The sequence below is a fragment of the Mercenaria mercenaria genome, chromosome 1 (assembly GCF_021730395.1).
Source record: "Mercenaria mercenaria strain notata chromosome 1, MADL_Memer_1, whole genome shotgun sequence".
NCBI classification, from domain to species: Eukaryota; Metazoa; Mollusca; class Bivalvia; order Venerida; family Veneridae; genus Mercenaria; species Mercenaria mercenaria.
The window spans coordinates 44102769-44122507 of NC_069361.1; the positions used below are offsets into that span (position 1 = coordinate 44102769).

At 33.8% G+C, this 19739-nt stretch overlaps 1 protein-coding gene and 1 long non-coding RNA gene across 2 annotated transcripts; both read right to left on the bottom strand.

Annotated features, from left to right (window-relative positions):
• Nucleotides 1-115: 115 nt before the first annotated feature.
• Nucleotides 116-3273, bottom strand: LOC123540639 (uncharacterized). Its single transcript, XM_045325854.2, has 4 exons — nt 3078-3273; nt 2444-2462; nt 1806-1954; nt 116-1543 (listed from the first exon to the last, which is right to left on the bottom strand). Exons 1-4 carry the CDS (start codon nt 3196-3198, stop codon nt 1476-1478), a joined length of 357 nt encoding a protein of 118 aa, XP_045181789.2. The 5' UTR covers nt 3199-3273; the 3' UTR covers nt 116-1475.
• A 1175-nt stretch (nt 3274-4448) lies between these two features.
• LOC123523097 (uncharacterized) lies at nt 4449-9030 on the bottom strand. Its single transcript, XR_008371354.1, has 4 exons — nt 8894-9030; nt 7833-8002; nt 5159-7711; nt 4449-4895 (listed from the first exon to the last, which is right to left on the bottom strand). It is a non-coding gene; the product is annotated as an uncharacterized LOC123523097 (long non-coding RNA).
• Nucleotides 9031-19739: the final 10709 nt, after the last annotated feature.

Here is a 19739-nt window from a genome sequence, read left to right on the forward strand (position 1 = left end):
GTTTTGTTGCTAAGCGACGCAGTCAGTTTTGAAATACAAAAAATCAAATTTTACATTCAATTATTTTCCTTTTGTATGTGATTTGACTAGTATTTCAAGGATGTGGCTACGCAAATGCAAAGTTAACGATGATGATGAACCTGTTTTACGACAGGAAATAAATAAAATATTATCATATTTTCTTTAGTATGCAGTGGATTAATAATATACGCAACGGTGTGTGTTATTTGCATAGCAGGCGAAGGCATTTTTCGCAGACATTACCATAAATTTTATAAACTTATTATTTTTGACAGTGACTTAAATTCGCTTGAATGTACAAAATTTTACCGCGTCAATCTGAAAAGAAGTTATCAAAAGATAGCAGGCTCCTACGGTGGCTCTTTAATGTCTCGCGGCTGAATCGCAAAAAGATTAATATCTTAAAGCGGGTAGGAATTTTAGTCTAAGGTTATGAAAAATGGGATCAATCTCGTAATGGGACTTTGTCATTGGTCAATTTCAAATTTCAAATCGGATTGAAACAATCAGCTCATGGCTTTGAATGTGATGTCGAAGTCAGCAAAGTCAGACGCGAGAGGTTTTGCACATTTCATTACCTCCTATGGACAGACTCGAACAAACCATGTCTGATATGATGATGACTTGTTGCGTTCTATGTTTCCAAATGATTTTTTTACAGATTTTATTGTATATACACATTTGACAATTCTCAAAATCATGCATTTCATTTGTCTTAAATTTTCAATCTAAAAATTTGTTTTGTTTTAGCTCATTTGTGATGAAAGCTTCAAGCTTATTGGAACCACTCTCGAGTCCGCTTCCTGGAAAAACCAGTACTGGTGTCATATGAGAAGTCATTGTCGAACCCATGACCCCTGGATTGAGCGGCCGACACCTTAACCACTAGACCACCGCTCCCCTGTTACTGTATAACGTGCGAACAAATGTACAATAAAACGATACAGATACATGACAGCGAATGCCAGTAATAACTGATAAGTAATATATGGCGTCCAACTAAGTGAGAAAGGAAGGTAAAAAAGTAATAATTATAAATCAGTTCTAATACAAGTAAAATATAACTGCATTAGTGTCCTTTAACACATACACGAGATCCAAAGTCGCGATATTTTAACATCTAGCTGAGCAAAATGATGAAAATTGTATTATTAAACTCTGATATGACATGCTGATTAACATATTTCTCTGTCAGTCTTGCATTAACATTTAGGTATTTTATTATCTAAAACTGCGTGCATTTCTTTAGTTGCTAAGTGACGCAGTCAGTTTTAAAATACAAAACAATATCAAATTTTACATTCAGTTATTGTGTCCTTCATTTAATGAATACTTTTCACAAAGTCATACTTCTGGAGACACGTGCCCAGTGAGGTTTCTAGTGAAGAAAGCAAACCTCTTTGTTGCTAGTCATTCTTCCATATGTATATGACTTTGTACAGTAGCAGCATCAATTAATTTCTGATATCAGTATTCACATAAAATTCCTTTCCATTTTCACCTGCTCTGCTTGTCTTTTCATCTGCGAAAACAAATGTTTAATAAATATTAACGTAAAAATAATGTGCGACATTACAAGAGGCATTACATGAGCATCAACAACAGTAACCTACTTACAGTAGCGTCTCTAGCAACAACACCATACTAACAGATGACGATGTGTTTGATAACCATGTACATGTTGATTTATCTTTGTTGATGATTCAAAACAATTAACATGCATACTATATAGTTTGTTCATTCATTTTGTAAATGGACAGAACGATCATATCTATTATATTTACCACCCTCTCTAAGTTCCAGAACTTCGTAGTGTTCTTGGTTGTCTGTTACATCTTCAGTTGACATACCTGGATTTTCATACGTCTCTTCTTCGAGTCTCTTATCTAAAGTCGACGTTTGCAATCTTCGTCTGTTATAATTGTCCTCTGAACTGAAGTGTAAATCAAACGATTAGACAAAATGTAAATTGACTGACTGTCTTTCTCACATATTTATGTTCTTTGTTCAAGATTGTGTTCCTGTATGAGATAATATTTTGCTTTTTACCTTATTTCAATTAACTAATTTAGGAGTGTAAGATATCGGTCCGCAGTCAACGTAACAATAAAAGATATATAATTCATTTCGTATATGAAATTTCTGTAAATTGAACTGCTGTGCTCAAACGAGCTTAATTAATTATAAAAACGACTTCGTGAGATTTTTAAAAACAAAAACGTGACGTTGTTGTTTATAGTATGAATAAAATCTAAAATACGTAAGACCTGTACTTGAAATATAAAAAGCAAATGTATGAAAACAGAGTGTTGCATGCGAGCACAGTAGTACTCGTACAAGCACACACAAGCTAGAGGTAGGAGCATTACTGTAAGTAAAGCTGTTAAATAGTAACATTTTGTCAAAAAAATTGACTGCATACCTGTTTTGCCTTTCATTTTCTGCAAAGTAAAGGAATTACATGGTTTTTACTACAGTGGGTTAACTGAACAATATAAATACTATAACTTTGGGGCTAAGGAACAGCGTGCTACACCGTCATATGTTAACTAGAACATCATTTATAAATGCGATTTTGTAGTTAAATTGCTACCAGAATTTCGTCAAAACATCGATTGATTTTCAAAATCGATATGATTATTTATCATGTGTATACAGTATAGATGTACGTTAAGTAGAAATACTTGATGTAAGCTACAAACAAAACAAATGAGAATTAACAGCACGATAAGACCATGTGCCAGACGGCTGTTTTTAGAAAATACTAAACATTTATGCTTGATGCCCACTTGAAAACATAGTTTGCATTTAATGTATGTTACATATACTTTCAAAGTAGTTTGTCAATTTGTAACTATTTCATCGCTAGTTGAAGTCTAAAGATAACCAGTTTAAGCTGTAGACGAAGAAGTGAACGACCACACCGTGTATACGATAAAAGAAACAAATAACCTTGGTCTGCAGCAATTTTATCTAATAAAGGTTTAAGAAACATATAAGAGTACAAAACACTGTTTCATTTTCAATAATCAGTCACTGGATATGAATGAACTTACCGGCTTGCATTCTTTTAACCCTCAGGATTAAGACTACTATGATAACGGCACATATGAAGACCGCTATGCTAAGACAGATGGTTAAGTATGCATATATGTTTTTGTCTCCTGATTCGGTCATGACTCTTGTTAAAAGCAATGTTGAATTCTCTATTGCTGAATAATCTGTAGTTGCAGTTTCTACGGAAGTTCCTGTATTGAACAGACTGCTGGCTTTCAGAAATATCAACATAAAGGAAATGAAAAATTAAGTTTTGTAATATGTATATTTAAGAAATAATAAGTTCCCAAACGTGGTTTATCGTAGAATAATCCGAGTTTTGAGTTCTTATCTACGGCCTTCGTGATATATTGTTTCGCATAAGAACGAAAAACTCGGGTTATTCTACGATAAATCACACTGAATGGGAACTTATTATTTCGATTCTAACACGACATACTAGTATCAAAAGTGTTAGATAAAATGGTAACTACTTTTTACGACCGTGTTACGCACCTGGATCGGATGACGTCATTGCACGCGAGCGGTTTATTGCAGAATAACCCGAGATAGACTTTGCTCTACATGTATGTAGGTAATTGCTGGTCGTGTTAGAATGAACAATATGATAGCATATTGATTTAGGGGCATTCTCTCTTAGCTGGGAAAGTTGCGGGTTGATTCAGACTACTAGCTTTTTCAGACAAAATGCAACATGTTGAATTTTAAACATTTTGATATTTGATGTGCTTATAACTATTCGTGACAAACGAGAAGGTTAGATTCGTCTAGTTAGACTATTTGTTACTCTGACGCCTTCACAGCATAGGTTCGATTCCGGGCTCTGGCTGAAATAAGTATATATGCCCTGTGGTATTAATTACAGTTTACCGACAAATATATATTTTCTAGGTATCGAAGTCGACTTGTACATTTGTCAATACGCATGTATAAGCCATTAAAAAGACAGGAACCGATGATTTCACGCTGTTCACTGAGTGGATATTTGAAACTTCTCAACGAATATCACGTTTCATTTGTGAGAGACATTTCTTTCTTCAGCGATATACAGTTTCCTCTAAGGAGGGCACATTGCAAAAAAAACATATTAGTCGGCATTTTCTGTACTATATGCATCTGACGCGTTGCCATTAACTGCAATTCACTTTAATACAGTTTGAATTTTAGTAGATCATAAATATTCGATGAATTTAATACAAAACATAAAATGCTAAATTGATAAAGTAATGTTAACTGTATAATGTCAACTTCAATACTGACATGATCAAAATGGCAATTATAGAACTGCCATATCGTTTCCGCAAAGAAATAGTTCTTTAAATAAAAAATAAAACAATAAGTTATTCCATAATTTCATCATTCGAATAAATAATAAGATCATTTGGAAGCATAAAACATAACCAAGCGAGATGATAGCATACCTGAGGCATGGTTTTCTATTTGGTCTATTTAAACAAAAGTGTCTAAAATAGTGAAAAAAAATATTTGAAACACAACTCTACCTCCAAAAAAAATTTGAACACTTTCCGACACAGATCTGACGTCGCCATATGTAGATTGAAGACGGCATAATATAGCCGATCCATTATGTTTTTCGACGTCAGGGATAAAAGTTAATCTAGATGAGGTAGTATATCTCCCTGTGTTACTCATCTGGTACGTCTCTGTGATATTAGAGTCAGTGGTCAGGTTCCATGTAATGGTCTGTCTTGGTATGGATGGCCCGGCAACGCAAACTAGATCAGTTGGAATACCGCTTCGAACAATAATTTGACGGCTAGTGTGGGAATTGTTAAGTAATTTTAATGTACCTAATCCTGCAAATATAATGCTGGTATGAAGTATATTCTCCTTTCTCGTTGCATAAAAGTACATATCCAACTAAAATATTGGAAGGGTAAGAAAATAAACATGCTTATACATTGCGAAATTCATCACTTTTCTCTGACTTTTTACCTCAACCGACTGTTTCTAATGACATGCAATAGCTCTAGATTCCGAACGCAACATTCTACGATATTTTGTATTTTCATATGAACAGTTGAATGAATACCTATAAATAATGAAATAAAACGCTTACCGGTCTGTTCGCATACAAGGTACGCTGTCGTATTGGCGTCGTCAAAGCTTGATGGATTGTTTATGAAAGCAGATTCTGCCACTGTAAATTGACAGTGTCCAATATTGGTTTCGGTACCATCACATTTGACAAAAGTTATCATTTGTGCGTTCTTGAAAAGCGAGTCTTCATTTCTTACCCTGTAAACTTTCCTGTAATAAAAAGTATTCAGAAATAATAATAATAATAATGATAATAATAAAAGTAATAATAATAATGATAATAGTAGAAAAACATTAAGTATGGTTTGTCTTTATAAAAATAATAAAAGGAAAGAAAGCATTTAGAAGTTTCCTATATAATTAAGTGTTCTGATCTGAAACTGTTGCATATAAAGTGAGATATGTACGTATAATAACAATAATTTGATTCCCTTGATGTATTTGCAGTTCTAAACCCAAGTTGTTGGCAGAGGACTTCCAATACATTTAAGGACAGGTTCCCATATTTGACGTTAATCCAGTGGCCTTCGAACTGAACCTGAATAATCCCATCTCTGTTGTGGTTTCCACTGACCTCCATATTTTTCAGGCGAACTTGGAGACTATCTGAAATTGCCTAAGTTCTTAGAGAAATATGTTGCCTAAGCCTGTTTATTTACTTATTGTTATACATTATGATATTACAATTCTAAATGAATAACATTAGGACATTTCATTGTTGATAAAAGGCTAAAGGACGCACAACATGAAAATCTAACAATAATTAAGGTACAGACAAGTTGAACTTACGAAAACAACAGCATATAAAATTTAACACACATTTTATCATAGTTTTAAAACACTTTTATGAAGAAAAAAGTCTGAATTTAGGCATGTATCATTTAAAGGAAATTTAAGAAAGCATACTAATACAAGAGAAGCTTATATATGTTATTTTACTATAATAGTATTTCAAAATTAATGTTAGTTAATTTCATGTTTGGTAAAAATAGTCAAAATTAACGCATTTTTTATTGTATTATCACAGTGTTGTTTGGTGTCATTTAAACACTCGTCAAAGCAGATTATATGCCTCCCCATTTCATTAATAGTGATGCAGTATTCCCATTTTCAATTTGCTCCCTGTCAATACAGTTTTAAATGTTATTAACTTTGTTTCTTGGTCAGCTAAGAATTGATTCGTCATAAAATAATTCAAGAAATTTTAATATGTCTTTGCTACTTTATATCATAATAATCTTATAAAACGCCAAGAACTTAAAATCTGGATAAGTAACATCTAATTGTTCAGTTTGTAACTTACATCCGCATATCACACCAGCATCCATTGTATGGCTACAGTCATTTATGCCCAAAGTATTGCTGGAGCAGGAGTACAAATTTGCTTCCGTACCTTTACAATATACATTGTCCAGCCATATTATACCTGTTCCGCTGCCAAAATATGCACCAGTCATTGCTCGTGCATTAGTCCTGATATTGTGTTAAAAAGAAAGGTTACTGGTGTAAAATGATTCTTTAAATTTAAATACATATTTCCAAAATTCTGACAGGGCAACCTTCGACAGTGTTGCGTCTCCTCATCGGTACAGTAGACACTGCCACCATATATAAATATGGCTGAATTTTCATTTTGCTCAGCAATATTCATACCTTAATAAAAAGATATTATAAATTTCGCTTATAATACGAGTGAAAACCTGAAAATTAATATAGTGGGAAATACTAAATTTACTTCTTTTCCTGGCGCAATAGCGCACTTTTAAAATGTGAAAAATAGAATCATAGAATAGTGAATTAAGTCATTGGCTAAGGGAAACGTTCTGGTACAAATATCTATTTGTCTGTAGGTTATGGTAAAAGTTCGATATCTATAGGCTTTTTCAAGCGCGTCATCATTTTTATCACCAGTTTGCCATCTATACGCGATTTGCACAATGATAAGACACCCATAGTTTTGACTTTTGACCGGCAAGCCATTCAATAAGTGTTTTATTATACTAGCTTGCCGAGTCAAAACTATTGACCATTGGTCCTCTGTCCTCGGACAATAGGTTTGACTACTGCAACCAATTCAGTAAGAGTACAGAATATTTCAAAATGTGCATACAAACTTTATATGTTTTGCTTGAAACCTAGACCCTTGAGGTACGCATATGTGACACAACTTCTCAATGTATTTAGCATTTGGTTAAAGTTTCATTAGAATTCCAATCGGCCTCATAGATTATGACTTAGACATACAAAACTGTATATGAATGTGTATGAGATCTTAAGGTACAAGCTTGACACTTGCCCGCGATACACCATCTTACCCTTATGTTTAACGTTTAATATGGAGCTTGTTTTGCTCCATTTGATCTATACTATAACTAATGTAGACGTAAAAATATTTCAAAAATCGTGATTCTTTACGTAGGATGTCCAAGTTGTCGACAAACAACAGTTGCATCTTTTTCGTCCCATTCATTATCGCACACTGTGCCGATTGACTTATTTCGTCCAGTTACTACCTGAACTCTTCCAAAATTAGTTCCATGGTTACCATCGAAGAATATGGACAGGAAACTTCCTGCAAAAGTCAAAAGCAACGTTGCAATGGGTCTTTATTTATGTTGATTTGATAATCATGATAAAAGAAGGCCTATTTATCACAAGTGAAACAGATTTGTCCCTATTTACGAGGACTTTACCTTGGCATATAACCGCTGCATCTTCGTTATGACTACAGTCGTTTTCTCCATATCCTGGAAACCTGCATGAAGCTATGTTGCTCTCTGTTCCACGACAAAAAACTTCATCCATCAAAATTAGTCCTGAGCCTGAACCCAATGCGGCTGAACTCAAAGCTCTAGCATACGACCTATAAAATAAAGTAACAGTTGAACAATACGAACGGAGAAGATTATAAGAATTAAAACGGTTTTATATAATAAAATGTATACACTCAAATATTATGGTGGCATATTTCTGCCACGAGATAGCTAGGTAGCTATCGCGATACTTCAAAACATTATCTTGATACAGCGAAGTTTTCTGAAAAGATTTTCTCAACAGTGGAAGGTTTCCTGGAAATATTATTGCGATAATTTACATTATTTTGTCGATATCTTTTGTGTTAGTGCCCACAACTGCCATTTATTAGCTAGATAAGCTTTCTCGATACTTTCAGAAATTATCTTGATATTTCGAACTTTCCTGAAAAGTTTATCGCAATAGCCTAAAGTTTCCTGGAAATAAAAAGTATATCGAGAAAGAAATAATTTATTGCGATAATGTTTTCAGAAAAATGCACAACTTTGCTGGAATTAAGATATTATCGTGATAGTTACCAAGCATCTCGTGGAAGTTCCAAGCATTAACTCGAAATTCTGCTCTAAAACATTTTCAGGAAATAATTAAAATATCTAGAAAATATTACTTATTGCTGAAATGTTTTTAGAAAAATGCACACATTTCCAGGAAAGTTTCTCGAGCTACATTGGCCTTCAGCTTACGACTTCAGCCAAAACGACTCGATTAAAGGGTCATTATAAAAACATTAAGTAATTAACATTTACTATATAATAAAACCAATGAGATCAAGTCTTATTGAATCCCTTTTTTGGCGCATTATATTTTATTTCTTAACAACGACCGTAATCCCCGAGAACATGCTTACAATTTTACACTCAAACAATTCAATAATCGTAATTAGATAAAACAAAGCTTTTTGTCTTTATATGAGTATTTCACGTGTATTTTTGTCACTTACGTGGGAAGACCGAGCTGCCCGCAAACCACTCTTGCATCGGTATTGTCCCAGTTGTCGTCACAGATTGTCCCTATCGTATAATTTGTATATACCTCCACTCTACCATAATTTTTACCATGATTCCCGGCTAAATAAACACTGTCACCTGCGTATGGTATTTTACACATTGATAATTTTATAATAAACAAACAGGACTCTGCATCTAGGTAGCTCAGTCACTAGAAATCATCAAAAATGTGCTCCAATGTATCGTGCTTTTCGTTCCTTTTCCTAAATCTATGGCATTTAGCACCAAACGTGTTATGCCACAGTTATGGGTACGAAACGGGATAAAGTTGACATGCATTTGACACTGCTTATTACATGAATATAAGTATTGTAATTAATATAAGTTTAGGTCATCTTCGGTAAAGCAGACCTGTTGATGACCGCATACTGTCGAAAGTTTCATGCTCTTTACTAAACTTGAATGTTGAACGGAGAAAATGCAGATGAATTATTTGTGATACGTTACGTTTTATTGCGAGTACACAAAACTATTGAATATGTGGCTCTCATGAAACGAAAACATCTTAAAGGTATACCAGACCCAAATTTCAAGTCAATATAATGTAAACCTAAAATTAACAAAATAGTAACAGTGGAAACCCACAGGTCACACTACACGAGAAAAAATAAAAATGTTGCAGGCTCTGTTTGATTCAGTCTGTTCGTGAAGTTTATGTGTATAAACGGTACTACGCATTAGGTTTAAAATAATCACACTTATTACGGACATGTATAACTAAACACAGTACATATTTGTAATGTCACTAAAAAGCTGGAAGTTTTTATAACAACTGATTGCATGGAATTTAGTTTTTAATGTAACTCGACATACATAATTACTTTATATATTATTTAGTTTAGATAAATACAATTGAATAAGATTTTCTACATTTCAAGTAAATATAATTATAAAGACAAAAGTCTTTAGTGAAAGATAAGCATTCGATATCTATACATTAGAATCATGAGTATTGCTTCAAACTTCATTGCGGAACATTGAGGAGAGCATGCTGCCAGTTGCAAAACGGGTCATATAATTGGTATTATTGCTGTATTCAATGAACAATATACGTAATATTTTGTCTTATACACATATTATTTATCACATTTTTTATTGAGTTGATATTGGTTTCAAATACATGTATGACATTGCCTTATGCTATACAATGTATGTGAAAAAAAAAAGATTAACGTCTCTGACTGAAAACTACCTGTGAATAATAATAATAGAAATAATATAAATGATACTCTTTCTGATCATAAAATGACTACAAAACTACCTGTATTCATATAAATATATATACCTCTGGAATAAAGAAATATACCTATGAAAATTAAAATAGTTCCAAGCATTGTGAGTTTTAAACGGAAAAGTGTAAAAACGGAAGTTTAAAAGCTTGTTATCTACATTTGATAAGTGTTCTCAAGCTTCCTCCATCAAAGATAAAATTTGTTCAAATAAAACTAGAATTATTCAATGATTTACGTAAGTTTATCGTTAAGTGATGTTACCATTCATTTGTATTTTTGTTTGTTTAGCGACAAGATAAAGATCATACATAGACTTTCAAGCGTTAATATTGGAGAAGGTCCGCAGCGGCTAATCCAAACATTATTTCTGGCACGGATGGAAACCTAAGTAGAGCCACGTCTTGCCACAAGCCAGCTTGACAAATTTCTCACATGGCGGTCCGAGCATGGTTCTAACTCACAAAGTTTTGGGAAAGTAATTGGAAGTCAGCAGCCTTAACCTTTCGTCCACAGAAGCCTCGTGTGTGTGCATCTAGTCATTATAATAGCAATCACTGTCCGATTTCTACTAAATCCTAATAGTATCACATAAGAGTTTCTCGAATTTCAGCATTTTATAAAGTCACACTCCTCACGATAAGTCAAGTGAAAAGTGTCTGCTCATGTACTGCGTTGCACCTGTTGATATTTGTTTATTGTTCACTAAAAGTTTTTTTCTTATTTTCATGTGTTTAATGAATCCTGTATTTGTTTCTTGTTTTCTTAAAGTTCCATAAGGCTTTAATTTTTATGTTAAAACCAGATGAAACACCTGTCCAAATAGATGTTATGCATAATTATATGGATAGAATAACACTACTTTCATTACTGCACCTGAACGTATTCCAATAAAACCATAAAGGGGGGTAATAAAAACAATGAGTTTAATAAAACTTCCTATTGTGTTAATTGATATCAAAACCTTTAACAATTATTTGAGAAACAAATTATCGAAAACAAGATTTAATAACAAATCAATATATTTTATGTTCATATAAAAAAATGTGGCAGCCACATTATAAACAAAAGCCTTTACGGACTCTGTTTAATTTCCTCTGAGTAGTCTCTGGTGAAAAAAAGATATTCCTTACTTGTTTCTCGTTTCCTTAAGGCATCTGCTTCATTTCATCTCAGTAGTCTCTGGTGAAAAAAGATATTCCTTACTTGTTTCTCGTTTCCTTATAGCATCTGCTTCATTTCTTCTCGGTAGTCTCTGGTGAAAAAAAGATATTCCTTACTTGTTTCTCGTTTCCTTAAGGCATCTGTTTCATTTCTTCTCGGTAGTCTCTGGTGAAAAAAGATGTTCCTTACTTGTTTCTCGTTTCCTTAAGGCATCTGCTTCATTTCTTCTCGGTAGTCTCTGGTGAAAAAAGATATTCCTTACTTGTTTCTCGTTTCCTTAAGGCATCTGCTTCATTTCTTCTCAGTAGTCTCTGGTGAAAAAAGATATTCCTTACTTGTTTCTCGTTTCCTTAAGGTATCTGCTTCATTTCTTCTCGGTAGTCTCTGGTGAAAAAAAGATATTCCTTACTTGTTTCTCGTTTCCTTAAGGCATCTGCTTCGTTTCTTCTCAGTAGTCTCTGGTGAAAAAAGATATTCCTTACTTGTTTCTCGTTTCCTTAAGGCATCTGCTTCATTTCTTCTCAGTAGTCTCTGGTGAAAAAAGATATTCCTTACTTGTTTCTCGTTTCCTTAAGGCATCTGCTTCATTTCTTCTCGGTAGTCTCTGGTGAAAAAAGATATTCCTTACTTGTTTCTCCTTTCCTTAAGGCATCTGCTACATTTCTTCTCGGTAGTCTCTGGTGAAAAACGAAGCGGTTGTTTGCATCTATATTATAAATGCGCCGTTAGTAGAGGGGAAGTCTAGGAATATATTATGTTAATGTAAAATCAATATATTTTGGCCGTCAAGAATAATGAGCGGGATTATTTAAGATTTCTGAAGACTTTTTTTAATTTACCGACGTTTTTGGTGTTGAGTGTTCTTTTGCATATACAGAAATATATTTTTGAAAATTAAACTGGTTCCAACTGGTTCCAACCATTTCGTGTTTTAAAACGAACTTGGAAAAAAGGAAGTTAAAAAGATTATAATCTACATTGATAACTGCTTTATACTTTCTCCAATAAGGATAAAAGTTGTTGAAATAAAACTAGATTTAATTTAAAATGTTTTAGTGATAAAACAATTTGCAATTTTATCTTTAAGTAATGACAACCTTCGCAAAAGGTTTTGATGTTGGTGTTTTTGTAAACATCGACACAGTTTAGTTCACAATATAATCATTTAACAGCTTTCCACATTTCAGTTTTTTCAAGTAACACTTATTGTAGTATCCGTCGTATAAAATGTCTGAAACATCGTTACGCGCACTGCGTTGTTCCTGTTCATGCCTGTATATTTACATGTAGTAGAATCCCACATTTATTAAGCTAATCTATTACCCTGTTGTCTAAGAATTTATTACTGTTTCTCATTACCTCTCAACAGTCTATGGAGTAAGACCCTAGTAATTAATGTAGCAAAATATGCGGACGTGGGTTATTTGGAAAACAAAGTTATTAAATACTCATTTATAAACTCTGTTAAGTTATAATGGAAACTAAAACGTCAATATTTTTCCAGTGATGTTTTTGACGTTGAAATTTCATATCGGGTGCGTGACGTCATTTGTAGCGTCAATTTTATGGTAGTCGTTGCGTTTAAAACTTCTTTGAACGGCGACATTTTTAATTTCACTCTGGCTAATGAACAAATTTATATCATTTATAAAGCATTTATACCTGTAGATGCGTTTGTAATAAAAAGATTAATAGATCTACATTGATAAATATTCAATTGTTCTTTCGCGGAATGATATTGAGCTTAATAACCTAATATGAAATAAGGCACTGCCTCAATCGGGAATCGATCAGACTTCAACTCGTCCCTTTAACATTTAAAAACAAGAGGGCCATGAAGGCCCTGTATCGCTCACCTGACCTAGGAATCATCAAGATGAACATTCTGACCAAATTTCATTAAGATATGGTCATAAATGTGGCCTCTGCAGTGTTAACTAGCTTTTTCTTTGATTTGACCTGGTGACCTAGTTTTTGACCCTACATGACCCAGATTCAAACTGGACCTTGAGATCATCAAGATTAAAATTCTGACCAAGTTTCATGAAGATACAGTCATAAATGTGGTCTCTAGAGTGTTAACAAGCTTTTCCTTTGATTTGGCCCGGTGACCTAGTTTTTGACCCCAGATGACCCAATATCAAATTCGTCCAAGATTTTATTGAGGTTAACATTTTGACCAAGTTTCATTAAGATTGGGTCAAAATTTTGACTTCTAGAGTGTTCACTAGCTTTTCCTTTGATTTGACCCGGTGACCTAGTTTTTGATCATAATCCCCCAGATTCGAACTTTACCTAAATATCATCAAGATTAACATTCTGACAAAGTTTCACGAAGATACAGTCATAAATGTGGCCTCTAGAGTGTTAAAAAGCTTTTCTTTTGATTTGACCTAGTGACCTAGTTTTTGTCCCCATCTAATCCAGATTTGAACTTGACCTATATATCATCAAGATTAACATTTTGACCTAGTTTCATTAAGATATGGTCATAAATGTGGCCTCTACAGTGTTAACTAGCTTTTCCTTTGATTCGACCTGGTGACCTAGTTTTTAACTCTACATAACACAGATTTATACTGGACCTTGAAATCATCAAGATTAATATTCTAACCAAGTTTCATTAAGATTGAGCTAAAATTGTGACCTTTAGAGTGTTAACAAGCTTTTCCTTTGATTTGACCTGGTGACCTAGTTTTTGACCCCAGATGACCCAGTATCAAATTCGTCCAAGATTTTATTAAGGGTAACATTCTGACCAAGATTCATGAAGATTGGGTCAAAATTGTGACCTCTGGAGTGTTAACAAGCTTTTCCCTTGATTTGACCTGCTGACCTAGTTTTTGATCCCAGATGACCCAATATCAAACTCGTCCAAGATTTTATTGAGGGTAACATTCTGACCAAGTTTCATTAAGATTGGGTCAAAATTCTGACCTCTAGAGTGTTAACAGTCAAATTGTTGACGACTACGGACGACGGACGGACGGACGACGTCGGACACAGGGCGATCACAAAAGCTCACCTTGAGCACAAAGTGCTCAGGTGAGCTAAATACCTGTCTACTAGGGTGTTAACAGGCAAATTGCTGAGAAGCACAATGACAGACTTAGGATGATCACATCAGCTCACATTGTGCTCAGGTGAGCTAAAAATCATACAAACTGAAAAGTTACTAGATTGCAACTCACTGTTAACAAGACTGTAACAGACAGACACACATGTAACAATCTGTTTGCACCACGGCAGGTGAAGAGCTCAGACTAGGGAGACATATTAGCCTTCTTGTGCAGGCTTGATTTTTTTCTATTTGTGTTAATTGTAATTCTGAAATTACTCGCTCTTAGTACCATGCTTGGTAAAACAAATCCTTATTTCGCTTTTATATACACATTACAAAGACTTGCATCACACTTTATTTATTGAATAAACTGTCCACATGTTTAAGTTTTATCTATTATATACACATTTATAATGATCACAGATCACATAATTTGTTTTATCCATACATAAAATAAAGCTGAACTGTGAATAACAACTTTTAATAACAGTACTGGATGCTTTTGTCAGGCTTTGAAAAAGGTATTGTCAAAATAAAGAAAATGTGACTTGCTGTAATCTGTATTCTACAATGTACTATTTCTCTTGCAACAAGAACAAATAAACAAGAGGGCCATGAAGGCCCTGTATCGCTCACCTGACCTACTGACCTAAAGATCATCAACATCAACATCAACATCAACATCCTGACCAAGTTTCATTAAGATATGATCATAAATGTAGCCTCTAAAGTGTTAACTAGCTTTTCCTTTGATTTGACCCGGTGACCTAGTTTTTGACCCAACATGACCAAGATTTAAACTTGACTTAAAGATCATCAAGAGTAACATTCTGATTAAGTTTCATAAAGATATAGTCATAAATGTGGCCTCTAGAGTGTTAACAAGCTCTTCCTTTGATTCCACCTAGTGACCTAATTTTTAATTCCACCTGACCCAAATTTAAATTTGACCTATAGATCATCAAGATTAACATTCTGACCAAGTTTCATTACGATATGATCATAAATGTTGCCACTACAGTGTTAACAAGCCTTTCCCTTGATTTGACCTGGTGACCTAGTTTTTAAACCTAGATGACCCAATATCAAACTCGTCCAAGATTTTATTAAGGGTAACATTCTGACCAAGTTTCATTAAGATTGGATCAAAATTGTGACCTCTAAAGTGTTAACAAGCTTTTCACTTGATTTAACCTGGTGCCCTAGTTTTTGATCCCACCTGACCCAGATTTAAACTTGACCTATGGATCATCAAGTTTAACATTTTGACCTAGTTTCTTTAAGAAATGGTCATAAATGTGGCCTCTAGAGTGTTAATTAGCTTTTCTTTGATTTAACCTAGTGACCTAGTTTTTGACCCTACATGACCCAGATTCAAACTGGACATTGAGATCATCAAGATTAACATTCTGACCAAGTTTCATAAAGATATGGTTTTAAATGTGACCTCTACAGTGTTAACAATCTTTTCCTTTGATTTGACCTGGTGACCTAGTTTTTAAACCCAGATGACCCAATACTGAACTTGTCCAAGATTTTATTGAGGGTAACATTCTGACTAAGTTTCATTAAGATTGGGCCAAAATTGTGACCTCCAGAGTGTTAACAAGCTTTTCCTTTGTCCTGAACTGGTGACCTAGTTTTTAATCCCAGATAACCCAATATCAAACTCGTCCAAGATTTTATTGAGGGTAACATTCTGACCAAGTTCATTAAGATTGGGCCAAAATTGTGATGTCTAGAATGTTAACAAGTTTTTCCTTTGATTTGGCCTAGTGACCTAGTTTTTGACCCCAGATGACCCAATATTAAACTCGTCCAAGATTTTATCAAGGGTAACATTCTGACGAAGTTTCATTAAGATTGGGCCAAAATTGTGACGTTTAGAGTGTTAACAAGGTTTTCTTTTGATTTGACCTGGTGACCTAGTTTTTGACCCCAGATGACCCAATATCAAACTCGTCTAAGATTTTATTAAGGGTAACATTCTGACCAAGTTTCATTAAGATTGGGCAAAAATTGTGACGTCTAGAGTGTTAACAAGCTTTTCCTTTGATCTGACCTGGTAACCTAGTTTTTGACCCCAGATGACTCAATATCGAACTGTCCAAGATTTTACTGAGGGTAACATTCTGACCAAGTTTCATTAAGATTAGGTCAAAATTGTCACTCTAGAGTGTCAACAGTCAAATTGTTGACGACGGACAGATGAACAGACGATGACGGACACAGGGCGATCAGAAAAGCTCACCTTGAGCACTTTGTGCTCAGGTGAGCTAAACACTAGAGTTGTCACAGGAGTGACGAATTATACCCCCATGATATGGCCTTATCACAGAACTAAGCCAATGCCAAAGCTGCACTTTCTTGAGCTTGACCTAATGACCTCAATTCAATACAGATCAATCTGCTGTCAGATCAATCTCCATATGAATTTCATGAACTCCGCCCAATGTCTCAATTGTTTAATGGGTGGTTTCAAATAATGAAGCAAAGTGTGACATAGGGTTGAAAATTCAACTTATTTCTATGGTGGTCACCTATTTTTTATTATTGCAAATACTGTCAATTTGAAGGAATATCTTTGGGAATGTTGTAAATGCCAATCAGAAATATGACACTTAATTCAATAGTTCATGAATTTCCAGTAGGTGTTGATAAATGTTGCATGTGTTATGACAAGGAAAAAATGTAAACACGAAATTTTTTCAACATAAATTAAATAATGGTGTATGTGTATGGTTTATAACTTATTTAATCATATGTTTGTGGACATTGGTTTTTAAAATCACCCTTTCGCAAAATTTGACATGAAAATAAAACTTTACCTAGAAAGTTGTTGCTGAATGCAAAATAACTATCATATAATGTATAAAACCACTTTTTTCTGACATGTTGCAAGTTTATAAACAACATCCAAATTTCAAGAATGTCCAGTATTCTAATTTCTAAATTGTCTACTCAAATTGAGTTATTTTAAAGATGCACAGGGACACATTCTGAGATACATGTAATATTCATCATTATTAGTTTTCTATCAATAAAAAGACTACTGGTAATAAGTTCAGACAAACACTATCAAAAATGTTTATTTCACAAATATACTACTAAATTGATAATTTTATCACTACAAAACATGAAAATTCAACAAATGTAATGCTTTAAATGAAAATAAGTGACTTTATACATAACTAACAAATTGAAATCATTTAATTCATGACTGCTTATCAATTAGAATAATGACAAAATACCATGCATGATAAAATGGAATGTAAAATTCATACATACTTAAATGTTACTAAAAAGGGTGCACAGGGGACAAATTGTATCAAAATATTTATTCATAGAAATGTTCATGGTAATTAAACATTCTTTTAACTAACATATTTACTATAAACATTTAAATTTAGGTAACTTAAGAGCTTAAGAAGCAATAAAATGATTTTCACTTTAAAACTTGAAAATTGGCAACTTCGGTAAAAAATGCAAACAATGAATTTTTTAATTGTCCAGGTTTCTAATAATGCTAAATTATCAGTAATGCCTAAATTTTGCATACACAACTGCTAAGAAATAGAAATGCACCACAATTACAGTAATGCTATGATAATTGATATATGTCAAACAAAAGGTGCACAGGACATCACTTTGCCTTTGGAATGTTTAACAGTCGTAATATTGAAGTTGAGGCTGCTTTTGTATCTGTTCTAACTTCCTTTCAAGAAAATAAAGTATAATCCCATTTTATTTAAGAATAAAAGAAATCTGACACTTAACAACTGAAAAGGGCACAGGACATTTTAGGAGTATAGACATTCATCAAGTTTCTGAGAAAGTCGATTTATTAAGAAAAAAATCATACTGTGCTTTCACAGCTGAAGGTAATACATCTTAGAAAAACTTAGACTTTAGAAAAAGTATGGTTATGAAATTGTAGTGTTCAAACATTTAAATTTAGTATTTTTTTCACTATTTCGTGAAAAGGTTCCATCACAAGATGTGGAAAATTGGTAACATAAGATGTGTTGAAAAGAGTATTTTATTAAATGTGCAGTTTTAAGTTACATTAAACGCCAAAGCTGTAACAATAAATCATGGTTTATAAAAGTAAACCTCAGTTGAAACTAATTTCATGTAAAATGTCACACTTTTTGGGCACAGGGACAAAATAGCTATATAATTTATATAACTTTAAACTGCTTGACCCAAATCAGATAAAATTGCACACATTTATTGAAGTACATTGATTTGGATTATTTATGCTCCAAAAAAACATTCTAACTGAACTGAATTCAAGTAAGTGGAGAGAATAAAAAGCTTCATTAGTTTTGAAAACCACCCTTATGGAAAAGGTTTAAATGTTCCGTGTCATCCTGACCTTTGGAACTCAAAATCAATACGGGTCATCTGCTGGTCAAGACCAACCTTGTACTAAATTTTGTGATCCTCATCCCAAGCGTTCTGAAGTTATTGTCCAAAAACAGTTTTAAAGAACTGTTATTTATTTTGTTGGATTTAACATGACACTGACACATTATAGGTCATATGGCGACTTTCCAGCTTTAATGGTGGAGGAAGACCCCAGGTGCCCCTCCATGCATTATTTTAAAGAACCGGGTCAGTGTGACCTTGACCTGTGACCTACTGACCTCAACATCATTAGGGGTCACCTTCTGGTCATAATCAACCTCCGTAACAATTTTCATGATCCTAGGCTCAAGCATTCTTAAGTTATAATCTGAAAAATATTTCACTGTTTTGCCTTATTGTGACCTTGACCTACTGACCTCAAAGTAAAACTTGACCTGTATTTCATGATGTGTCACCTGTGTACCAAACTTTATCATCCTAGGCTCAAGGTCTCAAGCTATCATTTGGAAACGGTTCAACTGTTCAGGGTCACTGTGACATTGACCTTTGATCTACTGACCTCAAATTCAAACAACCTGTATTTTATCATGTTACACCTGTGTTACAAAAGCTATGATCCTAGGCCAAAGCGTTCGCAAGTTATCATCCAGAAACCATTTACCTGTTCAGGGTCACAGTGACCTTGACCTTTGACCTACTGACCCCAAAGTCGAACTTCACCTGTATTTTCTGATGTTACACCTGTGTACCAAAAAATATTTAAATCGGTCAAGCTTTTCATTAGTTATCATCCGGAAACCATGAAAACAAACTGACTGAAAGACAGACAAGCTTACTACACTGGGGTATAACAAAACATTCTCTTTAAAATTTCATGGGAAATATTACTTAAATATAACTATGTTAATTAGTAGACAACCTTTACAAAATAAACCAGAAAACAATTATCTAAAA

Bases quoted from the DNA above. Each gene is read 5' to 3' on its own strand.
- LOC123540639 (XM_045325854.2), bottom strand. From the start codon at position 3,198: ATGACCGAATCAGGAGACAAAAACATATATGCATACTTAACCATCTGT. The intron at 1,544-1,805 runs GTAAATATAATA...TTGTTTTCGCAG, and splicing joins TCTGGAACTTAGAGAGGGTG to ATGAAAAGACAAGCAGAGCA.